We start from the raw sequence: 26,268 nt of genomic DNA on the forward strand, positions 1-26,268 counted from the left end.
ATTTTGGAAGTAACTAATTTACACGCCGATGCGAAGTGTTTTCGCTATAAAAAACATATTTTTATTCCAGTTTTTGTAAAAGGTCTCCTATTTCTGGTCTAACACATTTCTATTGCAAACCATGGGCAAATCGATAAATGTTTTAGTGTAGGCCCCATATGAGGTTCCATTTTACATATGGTGATTTTTACATTGAGTTTAATGAAGTCTAGATGAAATTCAGGGTAGACAGAATTCGAGTTGAAGAACGTTTTATGCATCGTTGGAAAGGTATGAAAATTTCCTTTGAAATAAGGTTTATTGCGTAAATAAGGCGGTCAGTTTTCATTACTTAGGATGACGGCAACAAAAAAATTTGGAATATTCGGCTTTTTTGAAAAATTAACTTAACGTTGCCGGTTACATAAAATCGAATAATAGACATATTTTCATGATTCTTTCAGTGTTTTGTAGTAGAAGTGATACAGGAAAAAAGTTTCTCACACACATGTGCAATAAAATGTGACGTAATACTTGGTTTTAAACAGTGAATATAGCACTTTTTTAAAATCTAATTTTTTTAGTATTTTGGCTGCTATGACCTCATTTATGGCTAGGATATGGCGAGACATACCTTAAATTTTTGGAGACATTTCAAGCTTTAATTCACGTCCAAAAAAATCCCCGTGGAAATTTTTTGTCAGTGTAAAAAAAATTGCCCATATTGGTCTTAAGATAATGGGGTGGTTTGATATCGAAATGAGTCAAATTAGCACTTAAAATTTTTCTTTACACCTCTACTTTGTGAAAATGGAAAGAAATGATAATGCTTTCATGGCCAAAGTTTGCGAAAACTGGAACGAAATGGGAGTATCGTTATACCCATCACCGAAGGATGGGGGTATATTCATTTTGTCATTCCGTTTGCAACACATCGAAATATCCATTTCCGACCATTTGATCAGCGTAAAAATCTAAGACGATCTAGACATGTCCGTCCGTCTGTCTGTTGAAAGTCTTCAAAAATAGAGATATTAAGCTGAAACTTTGCACAGATTCTTTTTTTTTTGTCCATAAGCAGGTTAAGTTCGAAGATGGGCTATATCGGACTATTCTTAAAATAGCCCCCATATAGACCGATCCGCCGATTTAGGGTCTTAGGCCCATCAAAGCCACATTTATTGTCCGATGTCGCCGAAGTTTGGTACAGTGAGTTAAGTTAAGTCCTTTGACATACTTCTGCATTATGGCACAGATCGGTCCAGATTTGGATTTAGCTGCCATATAGACCGATCTCTCGGTTTTAGGTTTTGGGGCCATAAAAAGCGCATTTAATGTCCTATGTCGCCGCAATTTGGGAAGTGATTTGTATTAGACCCTTCGACATCCTTCTTCAATTTCACTCAGATCGGTCCAGATTTGGATATAGCTGCCATATAGACCGATCTCTCGATGTAATGTTTTGGGCCCATAAAAGGCGCATTTATTGTCCGATGTTGCCGAAATTTGGGACAGGGAGTTAAGTTAAGCCCCTCCACATATTTCTGCAATTTGGTCTAGATCGATCAAGATTTGCATATAGCTCCCATATAGATCGATACCTCGAGTTAATGTCTTGGCCCCAAAAATGGCGCATTTATAATCGATTTAACTGAAATTTGACACATTCAGGTTCTATATGGTTCAGATCGGTTTATTTTTAGATATAGGTACTAAAAAGACCAATATTTTGTTATACACAATTGAACAATGACTTGTACTCATTAGTATTTGATCCAAATCGGATCATATTTCGTTTTAACTGCTATGGGACACAAGGTATGCAATTTTCACCGGTTTTTGTAGAAAGGTGGTTAACATATATACCCGAGGTGGTGGGTATCCAAAGTTCGGCCCGGCCGAACTTAACGCCTGTTTACTTGTTTTTGAAAGATTTTGCAATTTAAAAAAAAAAAATATTTTTCATATTAAAACGATGCAATTTTTAAACCATTAAAAATATTGTCATGATTCCTATTTATTTTGTGCATACATATACTGGCATAAATTGTGCCAATAAAAATTGACGGAGTTATTAAAAAAAACTGAAAAAAACCAAATCAAAATTTTGATATTTGAAAATTAAACAACTCATAACTGGTTAAAGTACACGATTGTATGGTACATTATGCGTCAAGCTCTTTCTCTAGAGTACTAAAACATGCAAATCGGTTCAGTAGATCAAAAGCTATGGACCCCAGAAGGTTGGAGAGGTCAAAAGTGGTCAACTTTGACAAACTGTATCTCAACCTGTACAAATATCCGACACAAAAAGTTGTAGACTTAATTCCAATTTTTGTCGTTTGGCCCACTGTGCGACGATATAATATATATAAACCGTAATATATATATATATATATATATATATATATATATATATAAATATATATATATATATATAAATATATATATATATATATATATATATATATATATATATATATATATATATATATATATATATATATATATATATATATATATATATATATTTTTTTTTTTTTTTTTATTTTTCAGCAAAGGTGAGAAATAGTGTAGAAATGGGTACTTTTTAAATAGAATTTATCTAGAGAAGCTCCAAGATTATTATAATTTTACGTTTATTAAGTGAATCTATCAATAGAAAAAAATGGCAATTTCTTTTCTAGTTTTCGAGACATTGCGCTTGAAGTCAGACCAAATTATAAGTCCACAAAGTTTGTCGTCCTACAAAAGATACTATCCAATCATAGAGGCGAGATGAATCAAACATATAGGTGTCACATTTCTGGCCGCTTAAATGATGATTCCCTTAAACCTCTGGGTATATTTTAAGTCAATGCGGGGCGACTATAGAGCTATATTAAAAATATGTAGCCACTCTTTGTAAACAAAAGAAAACCCACAGATCTCGAATTTGCCATAACTTGTTGGAAACAAAGGCCATTGACAAATGTCCGTTGCAAAGCCTAGGTGTTATGTAATAATTTAAGAAAAGTCTGTTTTGCAAATATCCCTCCTTAAGGTATATACATACAATATAATGAGACGCAACATGTAAGGGTATATTCAAATTATTTGAATTGAATCGGATGGACAATGCGTTAAACGCGTAACACATAATTAAATGCCAATGGATTTCTGGTATTGAAATTGAAAACAACAGGCCAAACAAACGTTTTGCACTGTAATAGAAAACGTGATGTTTAACAGGCACGAGCCAACAAACCATAATTTTTATTGTTTTTGTACCGCATACACTCAGAAAAGGGTGCCAGTTCAAGTGCATGCTAGATATGTCTAAAACAGATTTCATATACTTCGAACTATTGATGGACTGCCAGCCATTCGTTTAATAACTTTCTACAAATATTTGTAGAGTCATGCTTTCTTCCCCAGTGACAGACGTTTTTCTCATGGTGTTCCCGTGCAACTGTTTAGATTTATAATTAATAATTTTGTTTTTGTTATTCAAACGTTACGCGATTAGTATGCAAATGTAGGCATTATAAAATTCGCGTATATGAATGACAATATCCATAAATGTTTCATACATTTCCATGGCTTTTGTCATCATAGTAGGTTTTGGTATGTGCCTCTTCTTTTTTTGCTTAGGTGACCTTGAAAAAGTGCTGATTGAACGAAAAAAAAATACTCGTAGAGTCGATAAACTGCTATTTCACAGATATGGGTCAATGACCAGGGGGCATTGAATTTAGATATAAATTCGAAAATTTTACAATATATTGTACTTTATTTTTTTTATGGAAGGTTTGAAATTGAAGAACATTTGCGATAGTTTTTGAAGGGCAATAGTTAAAATAAAATATTTTTAATTTTCCATTCCGACTAAGGTTGGGTATTACTAGACTACTGATGTCAATTTAGAGATCTCGTCAAAAGCTAATTCTGTCTGTCTGTATATCAAAAGCTAATTGGATCCTTCAAGAGAAATTTTAGACGAAATAGTATTCCTTTGCCATCTATGGCATTTGCAGCTTGTCGACGTCCAGCTTGCATGCAGCTTCAGATCGAAAGCTTCGCCTACCTTGCGCTTAGGCAGGTGGCTAACATAAGCCTTACAATTGCTAACTCGTCAATAAACTCGCAATACTTTTCATCAAGATTGAACTCTCTATACATAATGATTCTATCTTCCATTCCTTACAAGATTGCACATTTGTAATTGAAATAGCAAAAAGCCATTTAAACATATGAACTAATCATTTCACAGTCTAAAACCTAAATTTACAACAAATAATAACAAAACATGTTCAGCTATTGCAAACTAATGTCTAATTTTAAATCCTGATAACACTTACTTACCCTTATTGTTATTATACTGCCCGCCAACGCAAGGATATTGCACAGCATGTGATAGGAGGCCATAAGCAGGGTGAGAGCATGTGTGAGATGACTTAATATCAACTGAACACTGAAATAGCATATCGATAGGAACAGAACGATATACAGTGGTATCGGTTGAAACCGATTTAGGAAATTTTTTATGGGCATATTATAAAATTCGTCGGCTCTATAGTATGTTCGTTTTTCTTTTTTTGTTTTGTTTATGTATGTGTTTTCCTAATGCCTTTCTATGTGTTTTTAGTTTGCAGCAAATTATTGTGAAAATTGTTGAGTGCTGTAAAGAGATAAAGAAAAAACAAACGTCAAGTAAATAAATGTTGTTGAACAAAATAATCAGAACAAACTAACAGAGAGTACTATGGCTTAGGTCAGTTTTAAATAATTAGCGTGCGAACTTTGTCAACATATCAAAGATAAATATACTTAACTAATTGAACTATTTGAGATTAGGTAGATTCGATTTAACCAGGCAAACCATGTCATTATGTTTGAAATAATTAGAAAAAATATTTTTGAGAAATTGAAATCCGTTTAAAATTTTAAAGTGTGAATAAAGCTTTGTTAAAGTGTCATAAAAGCTTTGTATAAAAGCGTAAATATGATTTTAACAGATATTTTATTCTTCTGACTTTTTTTAAGTGATTCTTTCTTATTTTATATCATCAGAACAAGCCATGAATTCCTTACATTCCTAAAAAAGGCCATTGTTGAACAAAGCAATCTTCATAGAGTAAAAACGTTGTTTTATGCCTATGAATTTGAAAAGCCCAAAAATAAAATATTGGACCTAGGTGGCAACTCTGTATTTAGAAATGATCTGGCAATGTTGTCGGTAATTGTTGTGTTTAATTGTTTTGGTTTTTTAATCCAAATTTTGAAGGTACTTTCATGTTTATAAGGATTCAAGTGCCCGAATGTGCCCTAAATAGGAAAATGAAGTCAATGTTTTGATATAGCTCCCATATAAACCGATCACAGATTTGATTTTTTGAGCCCCTACAGGTCGCAATTACTATCCGAATTGCCTCCAATTTTGCACACTGACTTTTACCGAGGACCGCCAACATCCAAGCCAGGTATGGTTCAAATCGGTCCATAACCTTATAAAGCTTTCATATAAAAACAATCTCCCGATTATACTTCTTGAGCCCACAGACGGTGTTATTCTTTTTCGAAGTGGCACAAATTTTGCACGATTATTTCTGCTATTACCTCCAACATCCAAAGACCTTTTATTTGAGCCCCATATTGCTATGATCGTAAATTTGTCTTCTTTGGGGGATGTTCTCGGGGATGGGCTGGCCCTTAAGCATCTGGATAGCAGATTCGTATTCTACACTCAAATACCTTTCATTTAAGCCCCATATTGCCATGGTCAGTAAATAAGTCCTGTTTGGGGGGGTGTTTTGGACCCTCAGAAACATTGTCCCAAATTTGGATATCAGATTCGTATTTTATTCGCCAAAATCTTTATTTGAGTCCCATATTGCCATGATCGGTAAATATGTCCTATTTAGGTGTGTATTGGGGGTTGGGGAGGTCTCCCAAACACTTGGTCCGACAATTAGATATCAGATACGTTTTCTAATCTTAAATACCTTCATTTGAGTCCCATATTGTCGTGATTGGGGGTGGGACGTCCCCCCTAGGTACCCCATCCGAAATTTGGATACCAAATTTTTGTTTGTAGGTGACTGTAAGAGAACACACAAAATTTCGCTTAAATCGCTCGACCCATCTCCGAAATCTGAAATTTCTGAAAATTAGGGTAAAGAGGAGGGTCCGCTCCCCCGTCAGATAACAAAAAATGTAGTACCCTATTTTCACCACGGGATCATTATGCACCATCAGTGAAAGTTTCAAGAAAATCGGTTCAGCCGTTTCTGAGTCTATAAGGAACACACAAACAACCAAACCTACAAACAAACATAAATTGGTTTTTATATATAAGATAAGATTATCGTGCAAAATCATTTAGGGGCTCAAAAAATATAATCGGAAGATCTGTTTATATGGAAGCTATATCAGGTTGTGGACCGATTTTAACCATATTTAACGTGAACGCTGTTCGCCACAGAAGAGGTCAGTATGTGAAATTTTACCAAAATTGGATAATAATTGCCGCCGGTAGGAGCTCAAGAAATCAATTTGGATTGATTTCTTGAATTTCTTAAAGTAGGCGTGGCATAGATAATATTGACATCATATTTTGTCAGCGTCGTCATGATGCCCCCAAAGACGATTGTGCAAAATGTAAGAGTCCTAGCTGCTTCCTGTGATTTGTTGCCTCTAAAATCCCTCATTGGGCCCATAGTGTATTGTAGCAGTAGCAAACAAAATAATTTCTTTATTAAATGTTTTGAATATGGGTACGTATGATAATTATTTGTTAATTATGCCCACAAATGCTATACGTTATACGCCACCTTGGTCGACTATTTTCCACACAAAAATACTAGGCAAAAAATTTTTTGCAAATCAAATCGCCAAATCGTGGGTGCTACGTACATTTTGATACATACCACGCATTTCTGACTTATAATAGGAGGAATCACCCATGGCTTGTTCTGATGACGTTATTCTATTTTAGAGTAATGAAATACGAATTGATATAGAAAAACAACAATAAAATATTTTTTAGCAATTAAAAAATACTAAAGTCTTAAGCTATGGACAACAAAAGCTGTTGGAGAAAAACTGTTACCGGAATTGGAAATTACTCGCCAATTCGGGATAGAAACACTTAAACATCATAGGAAAAAGCGATTTTCTTTTTTAATTTGTTGACCAGTGTAGTTATTGACATTTCACATATTTGTAAAGTAAATTAGCAGATTACATTGGCAACACGCTTTTTTCTTTTTTTTTAGAGTTGTGGACCTCACAAGTGAAATAATTTCACGCATCCTTGGAATGGGGGAACTGAGCTTGTTTGCATCAGTCAACTACTTGCTATCAGCAGTCCAAGGTCATGCTTCTTTAACCCCAGGAAAAAGAACAGTCTGTACTGTATTTGCATTAGCCTACTTCTCATTCAAGCGCGCTGCGTGGAAATCGAACACTATACGAAGAAGTTGAACAGAGGGAGGTTTGCTTTTTCGGTAGCACGATCCACGACTTTTAGCGAATTATTCCTAGCTAGCTCCTCAGTCGCTTCGTAAGTGGAAAAGATCTGCCTTTTTGAACGGATATATATACTTATGTTCACAAGTTTTCAAATGACTATAGCTGATATGTTAATCAGATCAGCGCCCCAGAGGGCCAGGGGGCACATCGGTGGACCTTCAAAGTTCACCTCGGTCCTACAACATTTTGTTCGGGCTGTTTTGAATCTTTTGCTTAGTAATAGATATTTGATACAGGAAATCATGTATTTCATAGGGCTTGTAAAGCTCATTTTAACCAATGAAGTATGTAGTTTGGAAATCAGACCAAAACAGACATTTCGCAGCACTAGCCAATATTGGTAGGAGGAGGACAAACTCTGAGGGCTAATTAATAGACTCCAGGCCTTGCGCTCAATTTTCTTTCTATGAAAACCAAAAACGGAAAAGTTTTTTTACGTTCTCATAACATATAATATTCCTGTTTTGGGTAAAAACAAAAACCAAAATGGCATTTTGTCAGCATGTTTTCATATGAAAACGAAAATGGAAATATTTTTTTCATTTCATGTTTTCGGAGAAAAAGATTTGAGCCCCTTTTGCCTGAAATTTTGAACACCATCTAACAAACATCTCTTCTCAACATATATCAAATTTCATAAAGATATTAAAATTCTTTCAATGACGGACTGATTTTCACTTCTTTTAATTCTTCCTATATGAGAAATCATCAAGTTATGCATATTGGGTAGTAATTTTTCCGCATACACATATTATAGAATCTCTTATAAATACATAACAAGTAAGGATGGGCTTAACCCTACCTTTTGATACCCTTCACCACATTGGGTATGCAGGCTTAGTCGTCGAAACTAAAACTTGCCTAAATTTCAAATTTCACCCAAAATCCGGACTTAGAGGAAATTGTTGTGAAAAACTTTGAGAGGATCGGTTGATAAATACGTTAGCAAAGGTCCTAAAAGTGAAAATCGGGATATACATATATATGGGAGCTATATCTGAATCTGAACAGATTTTTTATGAAATTTGCCAGTAATCTGTAGAACCATAAGGGAAACCTTGGTGCCAAATTTTGTAAGGGTCGGTTAACAAATGACCAAATTATTGCAGTAGGAGTCAAAATCGGAGGAAAATGCGTATGGAAGCTATATCTAAATTTGAACAGATTTAAACCAAAATCAGCTCACATACTTAAAATCGTTAAAATTAAAGAAAAAATTAAAGAAAATCTGTGAAGAAATACGCAGACAAAGGTTCTAAAAGTTAAAATCGGTTGATTCATATATCAATATGGGAGCTATATCTGAATCTGAAAGAAAATCCCTTGTCCCAAATTGAATGCGAATCGGTTACCAAATGTCCACATTATTGCAATATTAGTCCAAATCGGATGAACATATATATGGGAACTATATCGCAATATGTACCGATTTCGACCAAAATCCACACGTTTTGTTGTAAATGTGTATGTAAATGTGGTTGCAGGTGCTCTAGAAGTGAAAATCGGGCGATACATATGTATGGCAGCTATATCTAAATCTAAATCGATTTCTACAAAATTACCAGAGATATCGAGACTCATAAAAGACTCTCTTGTGCCAAATTTCGTGAGAATCGCTTCACAAATAATGATGTTACTGCAGTATTTGTCCAAATCGGACGAACATATACATATATGCGAGCTATATCCAAAGCTGAACTGATTTTTTCAAATTTCAATAGGCTTTGCCTCTCGACAAAAAAAAGGTCTGTGCCAAATTTAAAAGCAATCGGATGAAAATTGCGATATGTACTTTGTTCACAAATTTACATGGACCGACAGACAGACGGTCTGATAACGGACCTAGCTAAATCGAATCAGACTGTGATGTTGAGTCGATCGGTATACTTATCAATGAGTCTAGCTCTCTTACTTCTTGGTGTTACAAACAAATTCACTAAGTTATGACACGCTGTACCACAGAAGTGGTGTAGGGTTAAAAGTCAATTTGTTTGTTAATGTGTGCCGCATAGACTCAAAAACGTCTGAACAGATAGTCTTGAAATTTTCACAGTTGTGTAGAATGGTCCTGTGGTGAAAATAGGAAGGATGAGGACCCACCCCTTTACCATAATTTTCATAAACGCCAGATTTCTGAGATGGATAGGGCAATGTAAGTGAATTTTTGTTTGGACTCACCACAAATTTGTCATAAAAATTTGCGGTGGGGTATCTTAAGGGACTTCTCCACCCCAAAACCCGCCCAAAATGGATACAAAGTCCGATCAACGCAATATGGGACTGGACTCAAATAAAAAGGTATTTGGAAGTAGAGTACAAATCTTATATTTATTTTTGTGTCTGGGGGCGCCCCTCCCTCAAAATAGCCTCCAAACCAGGCATATTTTCCAACCATAACAATTTTGGGCCCAAATGAGGGGTGAAAACTAAACGCAGAGAATCTCGTGATGCATTGGTAATCTTGTGATGCATTGGTAATCCCCTCTTCCACCGTCATATAAACCCAATTCTCCGGGACATTCAAAACCCATTAAAAGTAAGGTCCAGATCCGTATAAACCAATCTTTTGATTTGACTTCTGGTACCTTACATTTTATATGATTTGGCTGTAATTTGTTACGTAAAATACCTCTAGAAGCCTCCATTTATCCCAATAGGCTGAAAAATGTCCTTCAAAACCTACATCTGATACACTTTAGGTAGATCTTAAGTAGAGATACCACCAAAATGCACAAATTTTCCAATTTGACTTTTTGGATCCATGACAGTTTTTCATTTTATCTAATTCGAATAAAATTTAGTAGTTAAAGTACATTTTTGATCTCTAACGCCTACATCAAATTCGGCACAATAAGACCCCTATTCTAATTTGCCGTCTTGAGCCCTTTGAAGACTTTATTTTTATTCGATTGGATCGAAAATTCAATACGTGAAATAAATTGAGCTATCCACTACATGGAGGTCACCGTGGCTCACTGGTTAGCATGTCCGCCTATGGGTTCCAATCTAAGCGTGAACATCAGAAAAATTCTAAGCGGTGGTTATCCCCTTACTAATGCGGCACGCCGTGCGGACTAAACATAAAAAGGAGTCCCCTTATCATTGAGCTTAAACTTGAAGCGAACTGCACTCATTGATATGAAAGAAGTATCCCCTGTTCCTTAGTGGAATGTTCTTGGGAAATTTATTAGTAATACAATACATGATTTACGCCTTGGAAACACTTAATTTGAATGTGATCGTACTTGATGTTAGTGTGATCATTAGGGTGATGACTTTTATACAATCTCATTTTCCTGTGTCATATTTATTTTTGACAATTAAAGAGCTTTTTGTGAAAAAATAATATCCGTATTTCGCTTGACTAACAGTATAACAACATAAATGCCTTTATCTAAACCTCATGTGATCGTTATTGGTCCATGAATTCGCTTGGAGGGTTTATGGTCAATTAAATTTGGATGTTAGATGTACTCCATTCTTAAAAGGCTTTATTCGAGCCCGATATTCTCATGGGGATTTTGGAAGTGGAAAGTTCCCCAGGGTGGTGGTTGGTGGGTTTAGGGGGTGGTGTGGACCCCCAGAAACGTGGTACCGAAAGTCGGTATGAATTTCGTACTCTACTCCCTAATACCTTTCATTCGAGCCCCAGGACCAAACACTTAGTCCTGAAAAATATATTCTTTGTGCTCTACTCTCAAATATCATCTATTTGAACCCCATATTGCCATTGGTTTAAGGGAGGTTTATGGGATGAGGCGTTCTCCAAACAATTGGCTCCAAATGGCCCTCCCAACCACTTGGTCCCACATTTAATATCAGACTCCTATTCTGATCTTAAGTGTCTTCTATATATGAGCCCCATATTGCCATGGTCAGTAAATAAGACCTTTGGGGGTCGTTTTGGGGAAGGTATGGACCCCCAGGAACTTGGTCCCGTAAGTGGGTATACATTTTTTGCTCTACTCCTAAATACCTTTTATTTGAGTCCCATATTCCCATGGTCGGTTGTCTTTAATATTTCGGGATTAGAGAACAAAAACAAAATATTAATCATTGAAAATCATCCAAACTATTCCCTATTAAGATCTATACACTTTTGCATGCGTTTGAACCAATTGTCGAAACTCTTTCGCCACTCTGATTGAGGTATGTCCAAAACATGCATTCTGAACGCATCAACCGGTTCTTCAGATGCGTTTTTCTGCATCTGACCTCTCATTTAATTTTTACGTACGGGTATAAAAGAAGTCATTCGGTGCCAAGTCAGGACTATGCGGCGGATGACTCATGAAATCGATGTTTTGAGTGCTCATAAATGCAGTTGTTTGAGCCGTTGTATGAGTTCTCGCTTTGTCATGGTGAAGAGTGATTCGTCTTAGGTGGTTGGTTTCCCTGATTTCTTGGAAGAGAACTGGCAAACAAATGGTTGTGTACCACTCAGAATTGACTGCTCTACGTTATTCTAGTGGTACGATTGCAAAATGTCCAGTTTTTACGAAAAAACAGGCTATCATTTGTTTGGAAGAGCTTCGTGCAGCTTTTGTTGGACTTGGCTCATCTTGAAACATCCATACAGTCGACTGCTGTTTACTTTCGGGCTCGTACGCGTAATTCCGCGATTCATCACCTGTCACGATTTCATAGACGTGTTGCGATGCATTGCAATCGTATTTTTGAGCATTTATTTCGACCAATCGACACGAACCTTTTTTTGAGCCATTGACAAATTGTGTGGGATCCAAAGCGAAAAAATTTTGTTGACGGTCAAATGTTCATGCAATATGGAATGTATGCTGGTCCCACTTATGCCTAAGGTTGTCTTAATCTCACGGTAGTTTTTTTTTTGAGACAAAAAATTTACATCGCGACGTGTGAAATGAATTGACAAAATTATTATACCTGCCACGGTGGGTATAACAAATGGATCCGGCGGCAAAATTATGGACCCATTTTCAACACGTGTGGAATCTCCGCCACCCTTCACATCAACAGACCATATGTAGAACAAACGGCAAAACTGAATCTTGAAGGCTTTTTCGAAGTCACTTGGCCATTCAAACCCGTTCTCTTTCATTCAATTCTTAGAGCCGGCGCATCTTTACCCCATCTAAGCTGAGGGGCCAGGTTTTAATATAAAATAATCTCGTAAGGGCTTAATTTTTCCCTCATAATTTCAATTAACATACATAACTCATAAATACTACCAGCTATTGTTATTTCAATGATATCTTGACTTTTAAAGAACATACCACATTCGTTTTTTGTGAAAATGAATTATTCGCGTCATTAGCATTTATTTGACCAGCAGAACGTCAACCATAACTTTCGGCTAAATGACATTCCACAGAAACAAAATCAATCGTTTGAGGGTCATTGTCATCATTGCTACTGCTTAACTGCCGGTGTTTGTATTTTAAATCGTTCGAATAACGTCGTAATTGATTTTGGATACTTTGAACTTGACACAGATCCCCCACCTCATACACCCTCACAAACCAATGCACACTGACAACCATTTCTTATCGGTTATGGGAAACGAGCGAGCCCTTGTATGCTATAAGGCCTGCATCAACAACAAGAATGAAGAAAGAATAAAATATATTCAAAGTTTATTTATTTCGAATCACAAAATATTTTCAGGTACACCGAGAGGTTAAGTTAGGTTTTGCTGAAAATTGTAACCAAATAACCAAAACAAATCATTTTTGCATTTATATTTAAAATTAAAACTGGAAAAATTTGGATATAAAGCTGGACAATATATTGTTCAAATTACTCAAGTTGATTTTCGTCAAAAATTTTACGAAACAAAAAAATGTATGGGAAATGAAATATTTGTCAAGGCACTCTTCTGGGCAAGGAATATTTAATTGGTGGTATTTCGCGACATTGAGTGTGCTCTTTTAAAGTGAAACCGACGATACTATCATAGGAAAGTTTTTTTAATGGCTTACTTACTAAAAACGTATTACAATAGGATTCCGATCTGTAGATAGTAGATCTGTGGATCAGTAGAGGGACTCCTCAGAGACTGTCACCACTTCTTTGGAATACAGCCATTTATAAAACATATATTATTGGTTCAGGAAAAAAGTTGTGTAAAGTTTCTTTGATGAAGAGATTATCGCGATTAGGGAAGATTCTCTTATAGGTGTATATCTGGCAGCTCTACGTGCGACGGCGGAGCGGGTGGCCGAAAGAGGTCAAAACATTAATCCGTCTTATACAGGTATTTTTTATGCACCTGTTACCTTGTGAGGAGGGAATGTTATCCATTTACAGAAAGTGAATAATAACTGGGTGTTTTAATACACAGAAAATTGAACTTCAAATCCAAAATTTGGGCTAAAAAGAAAAATCTTGTTATGAACAACAGCTGAAGTTGGCGGTTTCAATCGCCCACCACGCATTTGCTATATACCACAGTTGTCTTAACTATAATGGAAGAGAATCAGATTCCCCGAAAAGAATAACACTGCTAAGATGCTAACAAAGAGCACCCCGTACTCTGGGAGGACCAAGTCAGCCCTACCTCAATGGAGACTCCAGACAGCGTCGTGCGGAAGGAGACAAAGTCGGAAAAAGGACGAAGCATCGCACACTGCCCCTGAGTTCATGAAGGAGGAATGTGACTTTCAAAAGGAGGCCGCGGCCATCATGAAGGACAGGTAAAAAAGATAAGGCTCGATGAAAAAGATAAGGAGCCGCCCTCTAGCGCCAGAGTGGCATGGAAGCACAACAGAAACGAGCTGATGTATACAGTCATTGATATCAGAAGTCCATCCGGTAGGATGCCACCAGATCATTGGCTCCAAGTGGAAGATCTGTTTATCGAGCGGATTTTGGAACGTGAGTGGAACTCTGAAGAGGGTTCACCCATACAAAATATGATGCTGCGCTTTGCGTCAGGAGAATGTATTGATACCGTAAAAAACCCCGTTGGAAGTATTGACACTCCCTGGGAGGGCGCAAACCTCGACCTGGTGAGAAAGATACTTATCACCCAGCTCACAAACACGATGGTCTTCATCAAAAGATGGGACAGGAAATTCCTCACGGAACGCATGGTAGGAAATAGGAAAATTTGCACAGGGAGGAGAACGAGGAAGGAACTCTCCTTGTGGTGGACATTGATCAAGTCTCCCTGACAAGTTTGACTAACACTAAAGGCACGGTGTTCCGCGGCGCCAAGGCTGTCTTTTTCAAGATTGGGAAACCTAGTGTAGGCAAATATTATCATATTGAGACATCAGGCAGTGCAGTGGTAGGAGGCTCAATACGGCCTAACAAACAGGCACCCGAGGATGGAACCATCGCCGACTTTTTCAAAATTCGGAAGACTGGGATAGGCAAAGATATTAACGCCTAGCCTAACGAACAGAGAGCCGACGATGAAACCATCATCCACTCCCAAAAAGCACACTTCAGGAGCAGTCTTGAAGTATAAGACGGAGGATATAAACACTTTCTCTGAGGATGGCAACACTTTGGAGCGACACAAAGGGCGTGGACAACGAATGCGATATGGCACTGAGGAGCAGTGAAACGGCCGATGCTATTACTAAGGGGAAGCAGGAAGAAAGTCAGTATGGCTTTCGGTATCATTACGGGTCACAGGATCACAGATGCACTTATGCAAACTAGGTACAAGAAGTGATGAAAAATATGAAACGTTGGAACATTACCCATGTCAATGCCAGGCTATCGCAGCCAACAGACTCCGGCACTTGGCTGCGAATACGATAGCAGACTTTAACCAGCATAAGGGCATAGAAAGGAAAACGATTTAGGATATTGCGAGGTGCACGGCGTTCGTGACAAAGGTCTCTTCGGGGATATTTTTCGATTAAGCCGATTACAGCACTGAAAGAATGTTTGTCCTAATTTTAAAGATTCGAGCCAACGATTAGCAAATTTAATTTAAAGTTGATCAATTTTCCAACTTTTTAAGGAAACATATCCTTTGATGAAAAATATTTTCCTTCACATTAAGGATTTCTTATTTTAAATGGTAGGTTAAAAAATCCTTATTATTTTATTAAGGACAATAATTTTAAATGAAGGTCAAATATCGTTGAAAGTTGGGAAATTGACCTTGGTGCAAGACAACAGTGGCCGTAGTTAAAGACGCAAAATAGCCTTACAAATAGGAGCGTATTTAAATGTTAATTTTTCATTCAGTTTAATATGCTAAATTAAAAAATATCAAAAAATAATAATTGGACAGTCATTTATGAAGTAAAATAAGTATCAATCAATGATCAAAATTTAAAACGGATGGTCACGTCCGCTAGTAAATAGGATATTAAATTTGAAGTTAGCATCTTTATTTTAAAGTTAAGGTTCTTTGGCTTTTTTCATTGCTAAAATCCAACGTTCCAGGACACATCTTAAATTTAGGGCCAACTTCTTTTTCAGTGTGGTATAGGGTTATGTCCATAGGGTGGAATAGGGTGGATAAGAATTCGCACCGTCTTTTCAACCTAACCTAACCTAATGTCTCTAGTCATTGTGGCAAGACAAGTTGCTGCTATTGCCTTCAAGTTGATAGTTTTCTCTTTGGTCAAGTAGCGGGTACGTTCACTGTGTATTCTCAACACAATGTTCGGTTTCCCAGGCGAGTAGACTAAACGGTCTCTAAAGTCTATGTCAATTATTAATAAAAATATTGTACCTCGTTACCGGACAGAGGCGACTGAAACCAAAATATTCCAAAATAACAAAGATGACTCTATGGGCTTTGGGGTAGACCTTAGGAAGCTAGGAATGGGTGTATCGTGAAGATTACCCGATACTAAACGTATTTCTGACTGTCGCAGATGTTGTATCGAGAAGGCTCAAAAGTTTAAAAATCATTTGTTTTCAGTTGCGGGCCACATACATGAGTGGTGAGTGCTTGTCTATTACTATTCACAATTCATTTTTCACAGTGTATAAATAAGAACAAACTAGAGCTGGATTGTAAGCTAGGAAAATAAAAGTCGTCAATCATTATCACATTGTAGACCCATAACTACAAATTCAAATATTGATTTGTGTATTTTTGGATTACGCCCAAAATAACCGTACATGGAAAGAAACCCCAAAGGCGGCTGGGCATCTGCGACACAGTTTTCGTCACCAAAAGATAAATAAAAAAATCTGACAAATATCACGGTGATGATCTCCAATTGGACGGAGACTTGCTAAATGGTCATGCAAATCATCCCGCATATGGTGTTTTAATTTGCCAAACACCGACATACACAAGGAAAAGTTTGATTAAAACGATTCAATTTGAGTTGGTTTTTTTCGATTGGTAATTAACATAAGAAATTGCGTATGTATTTTTTTGTTGAAGAGAAAATTTATAAGCTATTGTCTGATGGCAAGAAAGGTGTCTGGTTAATTGATGTTATATAGCAGATGAAACTAGATATCATCATCATATTTCACAAGACTTAATTATGGTCATAATACCCCTTGCGTGTCTACACTGTGTGAGGGATTCAAGAGCTATTTCCGAGAAAGGGGCTCAATTTCATTTTTAATTTTGTTTTTCTTGACCCCCTATATACCCAATGCGAGCAGCAATATAATCCGTGCTAAATATTTACACGGGCGATTATGGGTGCTAGTGGATAATAAGAAGATTTCAATATCGAAATACACCTATCATAGTTGCATTTCCGCTTATTTTAATAATGCAAAAGGCCAGTAGTAAACAAGTTAATGTAGGCCTTATGATGTAGCCAGTTGATATCAAATTAAAGAAAAACAAGTAAAAAGGCATTAAGTTCAGCCGGGCCGAACTTTGGATACCCACCACCTCGGGTATATATGTAAACCCCATTCCGTCACAATCCGGTGAAAATTGGATAACTTAAGCACCTAAATTTGGCACAGACATTATGTGGTCTAATATATATATCACTATTAAATTTTGTAGAGCAAAATATTGGTCTTTTTGGCAGATATATCCATATTAAGGTCGGATATTGTGAGGCTCAGGAAAACGCACTGTTTCAAATTTCAGCGAAATCGGGTAAAAACTAAAGCTTTTATGGGCTTCAGTCTCTTTATCTGCAGATCGGTATATATGGCAGCTATATCTAAATATAGCCCGATCAGAACCATAGTTGTCGGGAAGCCTTTAACTACACACTGTTTCAAATTTCAGCGAAATATAGTCCGATCTGAACTATATTTAGGTCGGATGTCAGGAGCCTAAAAATAACTCACTGTTTCAAATTTTAGCGAAATCGGTTAAAAAATAAAGCTTTTATGGGCTTCAGACCCTTTATCGACAGATCGGTCTATATGACAGCTATATCTAAATATCGTCCGATCTGTACCATATTTACATCGGATGTTGGGAGGTCTTAACCTACTCACTGCTTAAAATTTCAACGCAATCGGGTTATAAAAAAAGCTTTTTTTGGCTTCAGACCCCTTATCGGCTTTAGACCCCTTATCGGCAGATAGGTCTATATAGCAGCTATATCTGAATATATTCCGATCTGAACCATATTTAGGTCGGGTGTCAGGAGCCTAAAAATAACTCACTGTTTCAAATTTTAGCGAAATCGGTTAAAAAATAAAGCTTTTATGGGCTTCAGACCCTTTATCGACAGATCGGTCTATATGACAACTATATCTATATTTAGGCCGGATATTGAGAGGCTTAAAATAACCGACTGTTTTAAATTCCAGCGAAGTCGGGTAATAAATAAAGCTTTTATGGTCTTCAGACCCTTTATCGGCAGATCGGTCTATATGACAGCTATATCTAAATATAGTCCGATCTGTACCATATTTAGGTCGAATATTGGGAGGCTTAAAATAACCCACTGTTTTAAATTTCAGCGAAATCGGGTAATAAATAAAGCTTTTATGGGCTTCAGACCCTTTATCGGCAGATCGGTCCATATTGGAGCTATATCTAAATATGGACCGATCTAATCCATATTTAGGTCAGATGTCGATGTTTTCAGCAAAATTGGGTAATAAATAATGCTTTTATGGTCTTTAGACCCTTTATCGGGAGATCGGTTAAATGGTAGCTATATCTAAATATAGTCCGATCTGAACCATATTTGGGTCAGTTGTCGGGAAGCCTTTAACTACTCACTGTTTCACATTTCAGCAAAATCGCATGAAAAATAAAGTTTTTATGGACATTAGACCCTTTTTTTGAAAATCGGTCTATATAGCAGCTATATCCAAATATGGTCCGATTTGGCCCGTTCAAGAACTTAACCAGCATATCTCAGCAAAATCGGACAATAAATGTAGCCTTTATGGGCCTAAGACCCTAAATCGTAGGATCGGTCTATATGTCAGCTATATCCAAATCTGCACCGATCTGAAGGATGGAAGGATGTTGAAGGGCCTAAGACACCTCACTGTCCCAAATTTCAGCAAAATCGAATAATAAATGTGGCTTTTATGGGCCTAAGACCCCTTATCGGAGGATCGGTCTATATGGCAGCTATATCCAAATCTAAACCGATCTGGGCCAAATTGACGAAGAATGTCGAAGGGCATAACACAACCCACAATCCCAAATTTCAGCAAAATCGGATAATAAATGTGGTTTTTATGGGCCCATAACTAAGACCCTAAATCGGCGGATATAGCCCATGTTCGAACTTAACCTGCTTATGGTCAAAAAAAGAATATGTGCAAAGTTTCAGCTCAATATCTCTCTTTTTGAAGACTGTAGTGTGATTTCAACAGACAGACAAACAGACGGACGGACATATCTAGATAGTCTTAGATTTTTGCGCTGATCGATTATATTTATACTTTATAGGTTCGGAAAGGGATATTTCGATGAATTGCAAACTTCCGTTTGCAAATTGAATATACCCCCATCCTTCGGTGGTGGGTATAAAAACGTAATTTGAGGGCAAATATTTTGCGGACCGTCCCACCCCCAAAACAACCGCCAAATATTTACCGACTATGGCAGGAACACGCGTGGATTCCCTTAATCAACTCTACCAATATTTTCGTGTGCCAGATGAACCAAATATTTGAACCTTGGAAAACAATATTGAACAACTTTAATTCATTCAGCGCCAACAAAAATTAATTTCCTAAGATTATTCAAGCTTTACATAAATTATATAGAATTCGTACTTGACCAGAAAATTTTATTAATTATTGAAATAAGCTCTATCTCACCAACCAATGTCAAAATCCCATTAAATCATACAACTACTATTTACATGCATTGCTTTTCAATTATTTGCATCGATGGCTAATATAGGACACTGCTCCAATGACGGCTTATACAGCAAGGTTAGAGTATATAGTCCACATCAATGCACAAAGCCTTAACAATAAAAAAGGGACGAGCTAAGAAACATATTAACTTCCTCCAGCATCGATATTGTATATGCATCCGAGACGTGGTTCCACCCTGATCGAGCTGATAGAGTATATACATACGTTCGCAAGGAATTAAAGTGCAGCGTAAAAATCAAGTCTGAAACCGATAGCGAAATTGCATATATATTCTTCGAGCTGATTATAATCGAAATATTCCATTCAATAATTTACGGGTAATTGAAGCACATTCCGTTTGCCACAATGATGTTATCATCGCTGGAGACTTTAACAGCAATCTCTTAGTGGAGAAAAAACTTATGGAACTTATGAATACACTGGGTCTCTACTCAGTAAATACATCAACCCCAACACATTTTTCTTCTGCTGGAAACACACTTCCTTACGCTTTTTTTTTGTCAACTGCACATCTAAAATATTACTATGTGATCAACTTTCTCAAAACATGATTTGATTTTCATCACTTATGACATCTGATGCTGACAGAGAAAAATCTCATACAGTGTATAGAAATTCTAGAAATTTGACTTCCACAGTCTCTGGACATTAGGAAATGAAATTCATTGGAGCGTGGTCTATGATTTGGATTATGTATAAGATCAAATAGATCATATCGCAAATCTTTACATGTTTGTGTTCCCTTAAAATCTCGAATTGTAAGCAACAATCAACAGCCAGACGCCTAATTAAATTCGAAAATAACACCACTTCCAAAAAATAATAGTGATTTTCGACAAATTTCAACTTTACCGTGCATGTCAAAAGTATTGGAGAAACTTCTACGCGAACAGATCAATCATTGTATAGCCAGACATAATCTATTAACTGAACGCCAATCTGGATACAGGGCACAAAGAAGTTGTATTACTGTTCTCAAGATGCAAAATAGATGAGAATATGATGTGCAATCTAGTTTTAGTAGATCACAGTAAGGCATTCGTTACAGTTAACCAGAAAATTTTGCTCAAAAAACTAAGAAAATTATTCAATTTCTCTAAATCTGCTTGTCGATTGTTATCAACATACCTATGTAATAGAACACAATCTGTACGCAATAAAAATCTACTTCGAATGTAATAAAAGTAAAAAGAGGAGTGCCACAGGGGTCTATCTTGCACCCTCTGTTGTTTAGCATGCATATGAATGAGTTACCATCAATTTTATGCAACTGTGATGTTCACATTTACGCCGATGACATTCAATTGTATGCCAGCTCACAAAGAAACAAGATAGCCCAGCAAGTTAAACATATATAAATACATGGGCCAGCAGCAACCATCTTACAATCAATCCAACAAAGTAAAAATGCATTTTTTTTTGTCACACAACAAAGCAAATGCAGAAAGCCTGCCCCCATAGCCATTAATAGTTCGGTTATTGAGTTTGTGTCGAATGCAACAAATCTCGGTGTAATCTTCAAAGAAAGCTTAAACTGGACTAACCAGTTTCAAAGAAATATTGCTAAGACATATGGCAAGGTATGAAATCTGTAGGCTGCACAAAACTCAACCGCACTGAATATACGAATGCTCCTTGCAAAAACCTATTTGGTCCCAGTGCTCCTGTATGGATGCGAATTTTTTGCCAACTGTAACCGTACTGATAAACGATTGTTGACCGTAGCGTATAATGGGATAGCTAGATATATCTTTCAAAAAAATCGGCGGGAGAGTAATCGTAATACTCATATAAAATTTTTAACATGAGTATCGAAAATTTACCTCAGTTTAGGTGTATTACATTCCTACACAAAATAATCTACCCTTGCGAACCGTCATACCTTTATATGAAATTGCAATTCGCTCGCTCCAATCGAGGAACAAAAATTATCCAGTTACGCTACAGAAAAACTAAGTCTGAAAACCAGTTTCTGATTAATGCCATTCGCTTTTGAAACAACCTCCCCAAAACATTACAAATAGTTAGCAACGCATCTCGCCTCAAAAAGGATTTGTCAAAATATTAGTAGTAATGCGTACTTAACAGCATTCTTTAATTTTACTTTTTTGTTTTATTTTTATACGTTTATGCTTTTAAATTGTATCTTCTGTATTGATTATGTCTTGTTGTGCTAGGATTTCATATTTTAAATAAATGAAACGAAATGAAGTATTGGTCACAAAGAAAAGGCATTTGAGAGTGGAGCACAAACGCTCCAACCACCAAAACACCATCCAAATGGGACATATTAACCGATCATGGCAAAAGTGGGCTCAACTGAATGGTCCATATACCCATATGAAGGGCGAAATGTGTGAGGGGCCGCCCAACGCCTGAAATACCCCCAAACTGAAGTTATTTACCTATATAAGGTTCAAATAAAAAGTATTGGATAGTAAAAACAAGTGCAGCAGACCGAACCCGGTTCAGCTCTCATGAAGTGTAAACAGGTAGCAATAACACCCAATTTTATTACTAGTTCACCATAAAGCATCCAATCTACATTTCAACAACAAATCAAGGCTTAGGTTGATTGGGCAGCTCATCCCGAAAGGTGTGACTGTGAGGGCAGCCCGGCCCGTTGAGACACTCCAGCAAAAAAATAAAAGAAAAAATAGACATGGTGAAAACAATTATGATAATGAAATACACTGTCCCCCGCTCCTTCCCAAGGCGAGACAGGGAGATGAAGACATTTGAAAAAATACAGGAATTATAGGAATAGAATGGGGAGCTAGCACCTGTCCATTACGCCACCACGTGAGTGCTTCCCCGGAGTGTAAGCCCACACTCACTCAAGTACTCACTCGCAAAGTGTCAAACATTGGGGCTCCCCGTCTGCGCATGCATGACAGCGTGTTGAAGATCTCATCGTGAGCCACGTCGAATCAAACCCTTCTTATCCATGTAACTGAGGAGAATCCCCAGAGACACATCTGCAAGTTCGCCGAGATCGGAGAAGAATAGCCTCGCTAGGATGGAAAGACTATGCTCCTGTAGCCTCGGGCATGTTCGACTGTCTCCTCCTCATCCTGATTAAGACATCGTCCACAGAGTCGTTGTGCGGGCCTTTCATGCGTGCGGCCATATGGCCTTTCGTACAGTGTCCGGTTATGACTCCTGCAATCGTACTCAGTGACCCTTTATCGAGGGCCAGAAACTCTATATGATTTATGCCACGTCTACATTTAGCGGCAGGTGTTTAATTAAACTTGTTTATTTGGCTAAAATTTTCCATACGGTCTATATAAACCTATCTCTCGATTTGGCTTCCTGAAGTCAAATCCAGGATCGATTTACATTGGAGCTATATGAAGTTATTGATCGATTCAGGCGAAACATGGCTTGATGTTGGAGGTAATAACAAAAATCATAGTGCAAATTTTTAGCTAAGAATTGCGCCATCCAGGGGCCCAAGAAGTATAATTGGGAGATCGATTTATATGGGAGATATATAGAAGGTTATGCACCGATTTTAACCATACTTGGCGTTAATGGTGGCGGTCAGTTTCGTCCCTGACTCCAGCCGTTAGTGAGGCCCAGCTCTCATCCAACTCAAACACAGCATGCGCCTCCCACTCCTCTCTTCTGGGATAGCGAATTAAGAATAACCACTCCCTTTTCGGTTTTGCATTCAATAACAAAGAAAAACCCGATGAATATTTAGAGCTGCAGGTGAATTTTGAACTGTTTAGCCATCTCGTTGCCTGGCTGTCTGAGAAGATAATTATGCCAATATTCGTTACTACTACTTCTTGAAGCACAAGAATTTCTGCTTGACAACCTTCTCTGAACTACAAGTACATAAAAAAAGATCGTCCAGTCCATATTGAAGTTTGCATACATTCTTTTTCCAAGGATAAAATAGAACTAATCGACTCTATCAGGTATGGCGTTGTAATACTTTTTACCAAATAGCGACTGAGACAATGTGTAGCCGACAATGCAAGCATTGTATCAAGGATTACAGTGTCCCTAGTACTGAGGATTACACAGTGCCCAAGTTATGGTTATTAAAACGTTTTATGTATATATAGGCTAAGTCAGGCTATATATAATAGAACTACGGTTGAATATTTATGAAAACATGAACATTTGTTTTTAACAAGAATACCGACTGAAATGGTTCCGAAAGCGATAGAATGAAATTAAATTAATGAAAACGCCAGCCGCAGTGATGTATGCCTTTGCATAAGCAATATATGTAAAATAATAATATATATATTTTTTTTGTTTGAAGTTGAAAAGTCCGCTTACGATTTTAGCATATGCAATATATAGGGAACGGTGCCGTATGGCCTTATGCATATGCAAAGTTGGCTGACTACTTTTTTTTTTTTTAATTTATATGCAGCTGGCGGCATTATTTATTCAAATATCTGTCAATTCATTGTTGGGCCTACATATTGAATCATAAGGAACAAAAATACTTTTATTTTCTAAATATTGTGGCTAGTCGCAATGTTACTATTTTACAAACGATTGAGATTTTCCAACTTTGCGCGTTGGACAATTCCAAACATGTATTCCTATTAGATCAGAATGCTTGTGATGTACATATTTATTGAAAGTGTTATCTTTAGACAATGATGATGACGATAATGATTTCCTACGCGACATTTGCCATTGGCATTCGAAAGGGGCTTTTCATTTTTTTCGCTTTATACAGCGATGTAATTAAAACACACATTCCTGAATCACATCACCAATTCAGTTTAACAACTTAAGGCTGAAACACACATTTTCGCGGTTACTTTTTTGAAAGACTACAAAAATCTCAATGAAAACATAATACTTTTATGAAGATTTTTTCATAAGAAATGAGGGAATGTCCTACTGAATGAAATCAGCAAGTTTTTGTCTTTCAAAATTTATTATCTAAAAAAAGTAATCACGAAGAAATGTCACGAAAAACGAACATAGTACCCGGCATTATAAATTAATTTGATTCAGCGAAAACATTAGGCAAATTACATTAGAACCCAGCTAGGAGTATGTGCAATGTTAGTTAGGAGGGGGCTGTAATGTTTTAAAGGAAACCTAGACGAACGTCATTGAATAAAATTACACATTTTATATAGGCTGGCATTTGTGTGTTTTTATTGGAGGTACTGTGATGTCATTGATTATTGCACTCATGGACATTGATTAGTGATTGCAGTCACGTTTGTCACGCACATTAATCGAATATTAGTACACATACTTCACATGCTCGTTTGCCATGATGATGGAATAGTGAGTACAAACAAGTTAGTGTAAGCCCTTGTAGACAGTATTTTTCTCAATATTCTAGTTGGCACTTGAATTTAAAGTGATATATTGAAGTCTATACTTGCTTTGGAAATATCTATACAAATATTTGGAATTTGTCCAAAATTCCTCAGTTCGCCTAGTTAAAAAGAGCTTTGGTCACTTTGTCAATAATTTGTAAAATACTTTACTCGCATTGTCAATATATTCGCAAGGTAGATCTATGTATTTATAAGGAAGGATCAGAAGCCCTACAACATATTCCTGTTCCGACAAGTACAACCCTGTTTGGCAGATTCTGTAACATAGAGATATTTGCAAATATTTTCTTTTTTCTTAACAAAATAAAATTAGAAAACACCAAAAGCTGTGTTGTATATGGGAGCTTTGCCGAAAGGCGAACGGCCAGACCTTGGAGATGGATGCATTGGTTAAGCGAAATTTTGTGTACACCCTTATGGTAACCCGAAACACACAAAATCGGTAATTAACATTGGGGTAAAATAAAGATGGGGGACGCCTTACCCCAAAACCCATCCGAAAGAACGTGTTGACTGATTGGTACAACATAGATATTGTGCCAAAAGTATTTAAGATTAGACTACGAACTTGATATAACAATTTGAAACTTATATAAATATTTTGGATCAAGTTCGGGTGGGGCCTTGGAATGGCCCCCATTTATTTAAGTTGTAATCACACACCCCAAGCTATAATAATCTTATATTAAGGTGTGTGATATTATAATTGTTTTAACCAATTGCTTATTTAATCTATATTTGAGATTTGTACTTGTTATTGTTATAAAAAAACAAAAAAAAAAGTAACATTACAAATAAAGCTGAAGAACTGATAAAGTATTTAAAAAGAGAACGTTTGATTTTCATTGCGTTGCCTTTAATATGAGTTTTGTCGGGTAGCGGGTTCCAAAGCCGAACTGAATAGATAAAGAATTGCCATTCTGAGAATAAGTATTTGTAGCGGATGGGTATAAGCAGAAGACCCCGATTTGATCTCTCAAACCGCAGTTTGTCAAATAAGTATCCCAGCTCCTTTGTATAAATAATACGGTGTAGAAATATTAAAGTTCGTATTTTTGGCAAGTCGGTAAACGTAACTCTATATCGTCCCCTAACCGCCAAAAAGATGTAAGTGCCAAAATCGAAAAAGATGTAAGTGCCACAAATACCGTTATCTTTACTTAAATCCACAAAAAATTTTTTACCGCCATATGCATCAGCCAAAGAAAGA

At 36.7% G+C, this 26,268-nt stretch overlaps 1 protein-coding gene across 1 annotated transcript in view; it reads right to left on the reverse strand.

Annotated features, from left to right (window-relative positions):
• The window catches only part of LOC106086837 (calcium/manganese antiporter SLC30A10), an 88,868-nt gene that overhangs the window by 28,051 nt on the left and 34,549 nt on the right, over nucleotides 1–26,268 (reverse strand). Inside the window, exon 2 of the mRNA XM_013251648.2 lies at nucleotides 4,324–4,639. Within this exon, the coding sequence (XP_013107102.2) occupies nucleotides 4,324–4,512 (189 nt within the window). The 5' untranslated portion in view covers nucleotides 4,513–4,639. The remainder of the gene's footprint in view (nucleotides 1–4,323; nucleotides 4,640–26,268) is intronic.

Source organism: Stomoxys calcitrans, chromosome 1, assembly GCF_963082655.1.
Source record: "Stomoxys calcitrans chromosome 1, idStoCalc2.1, whole genome shotgun sequence".
Classification (NCBI taxonomy): domain Eukaryota; kingdom Metazoa; phylum Arthropoda; class Insecta; order Diptera; family Muscidae; genus Stomoxys; species Stomoxys calcitrans.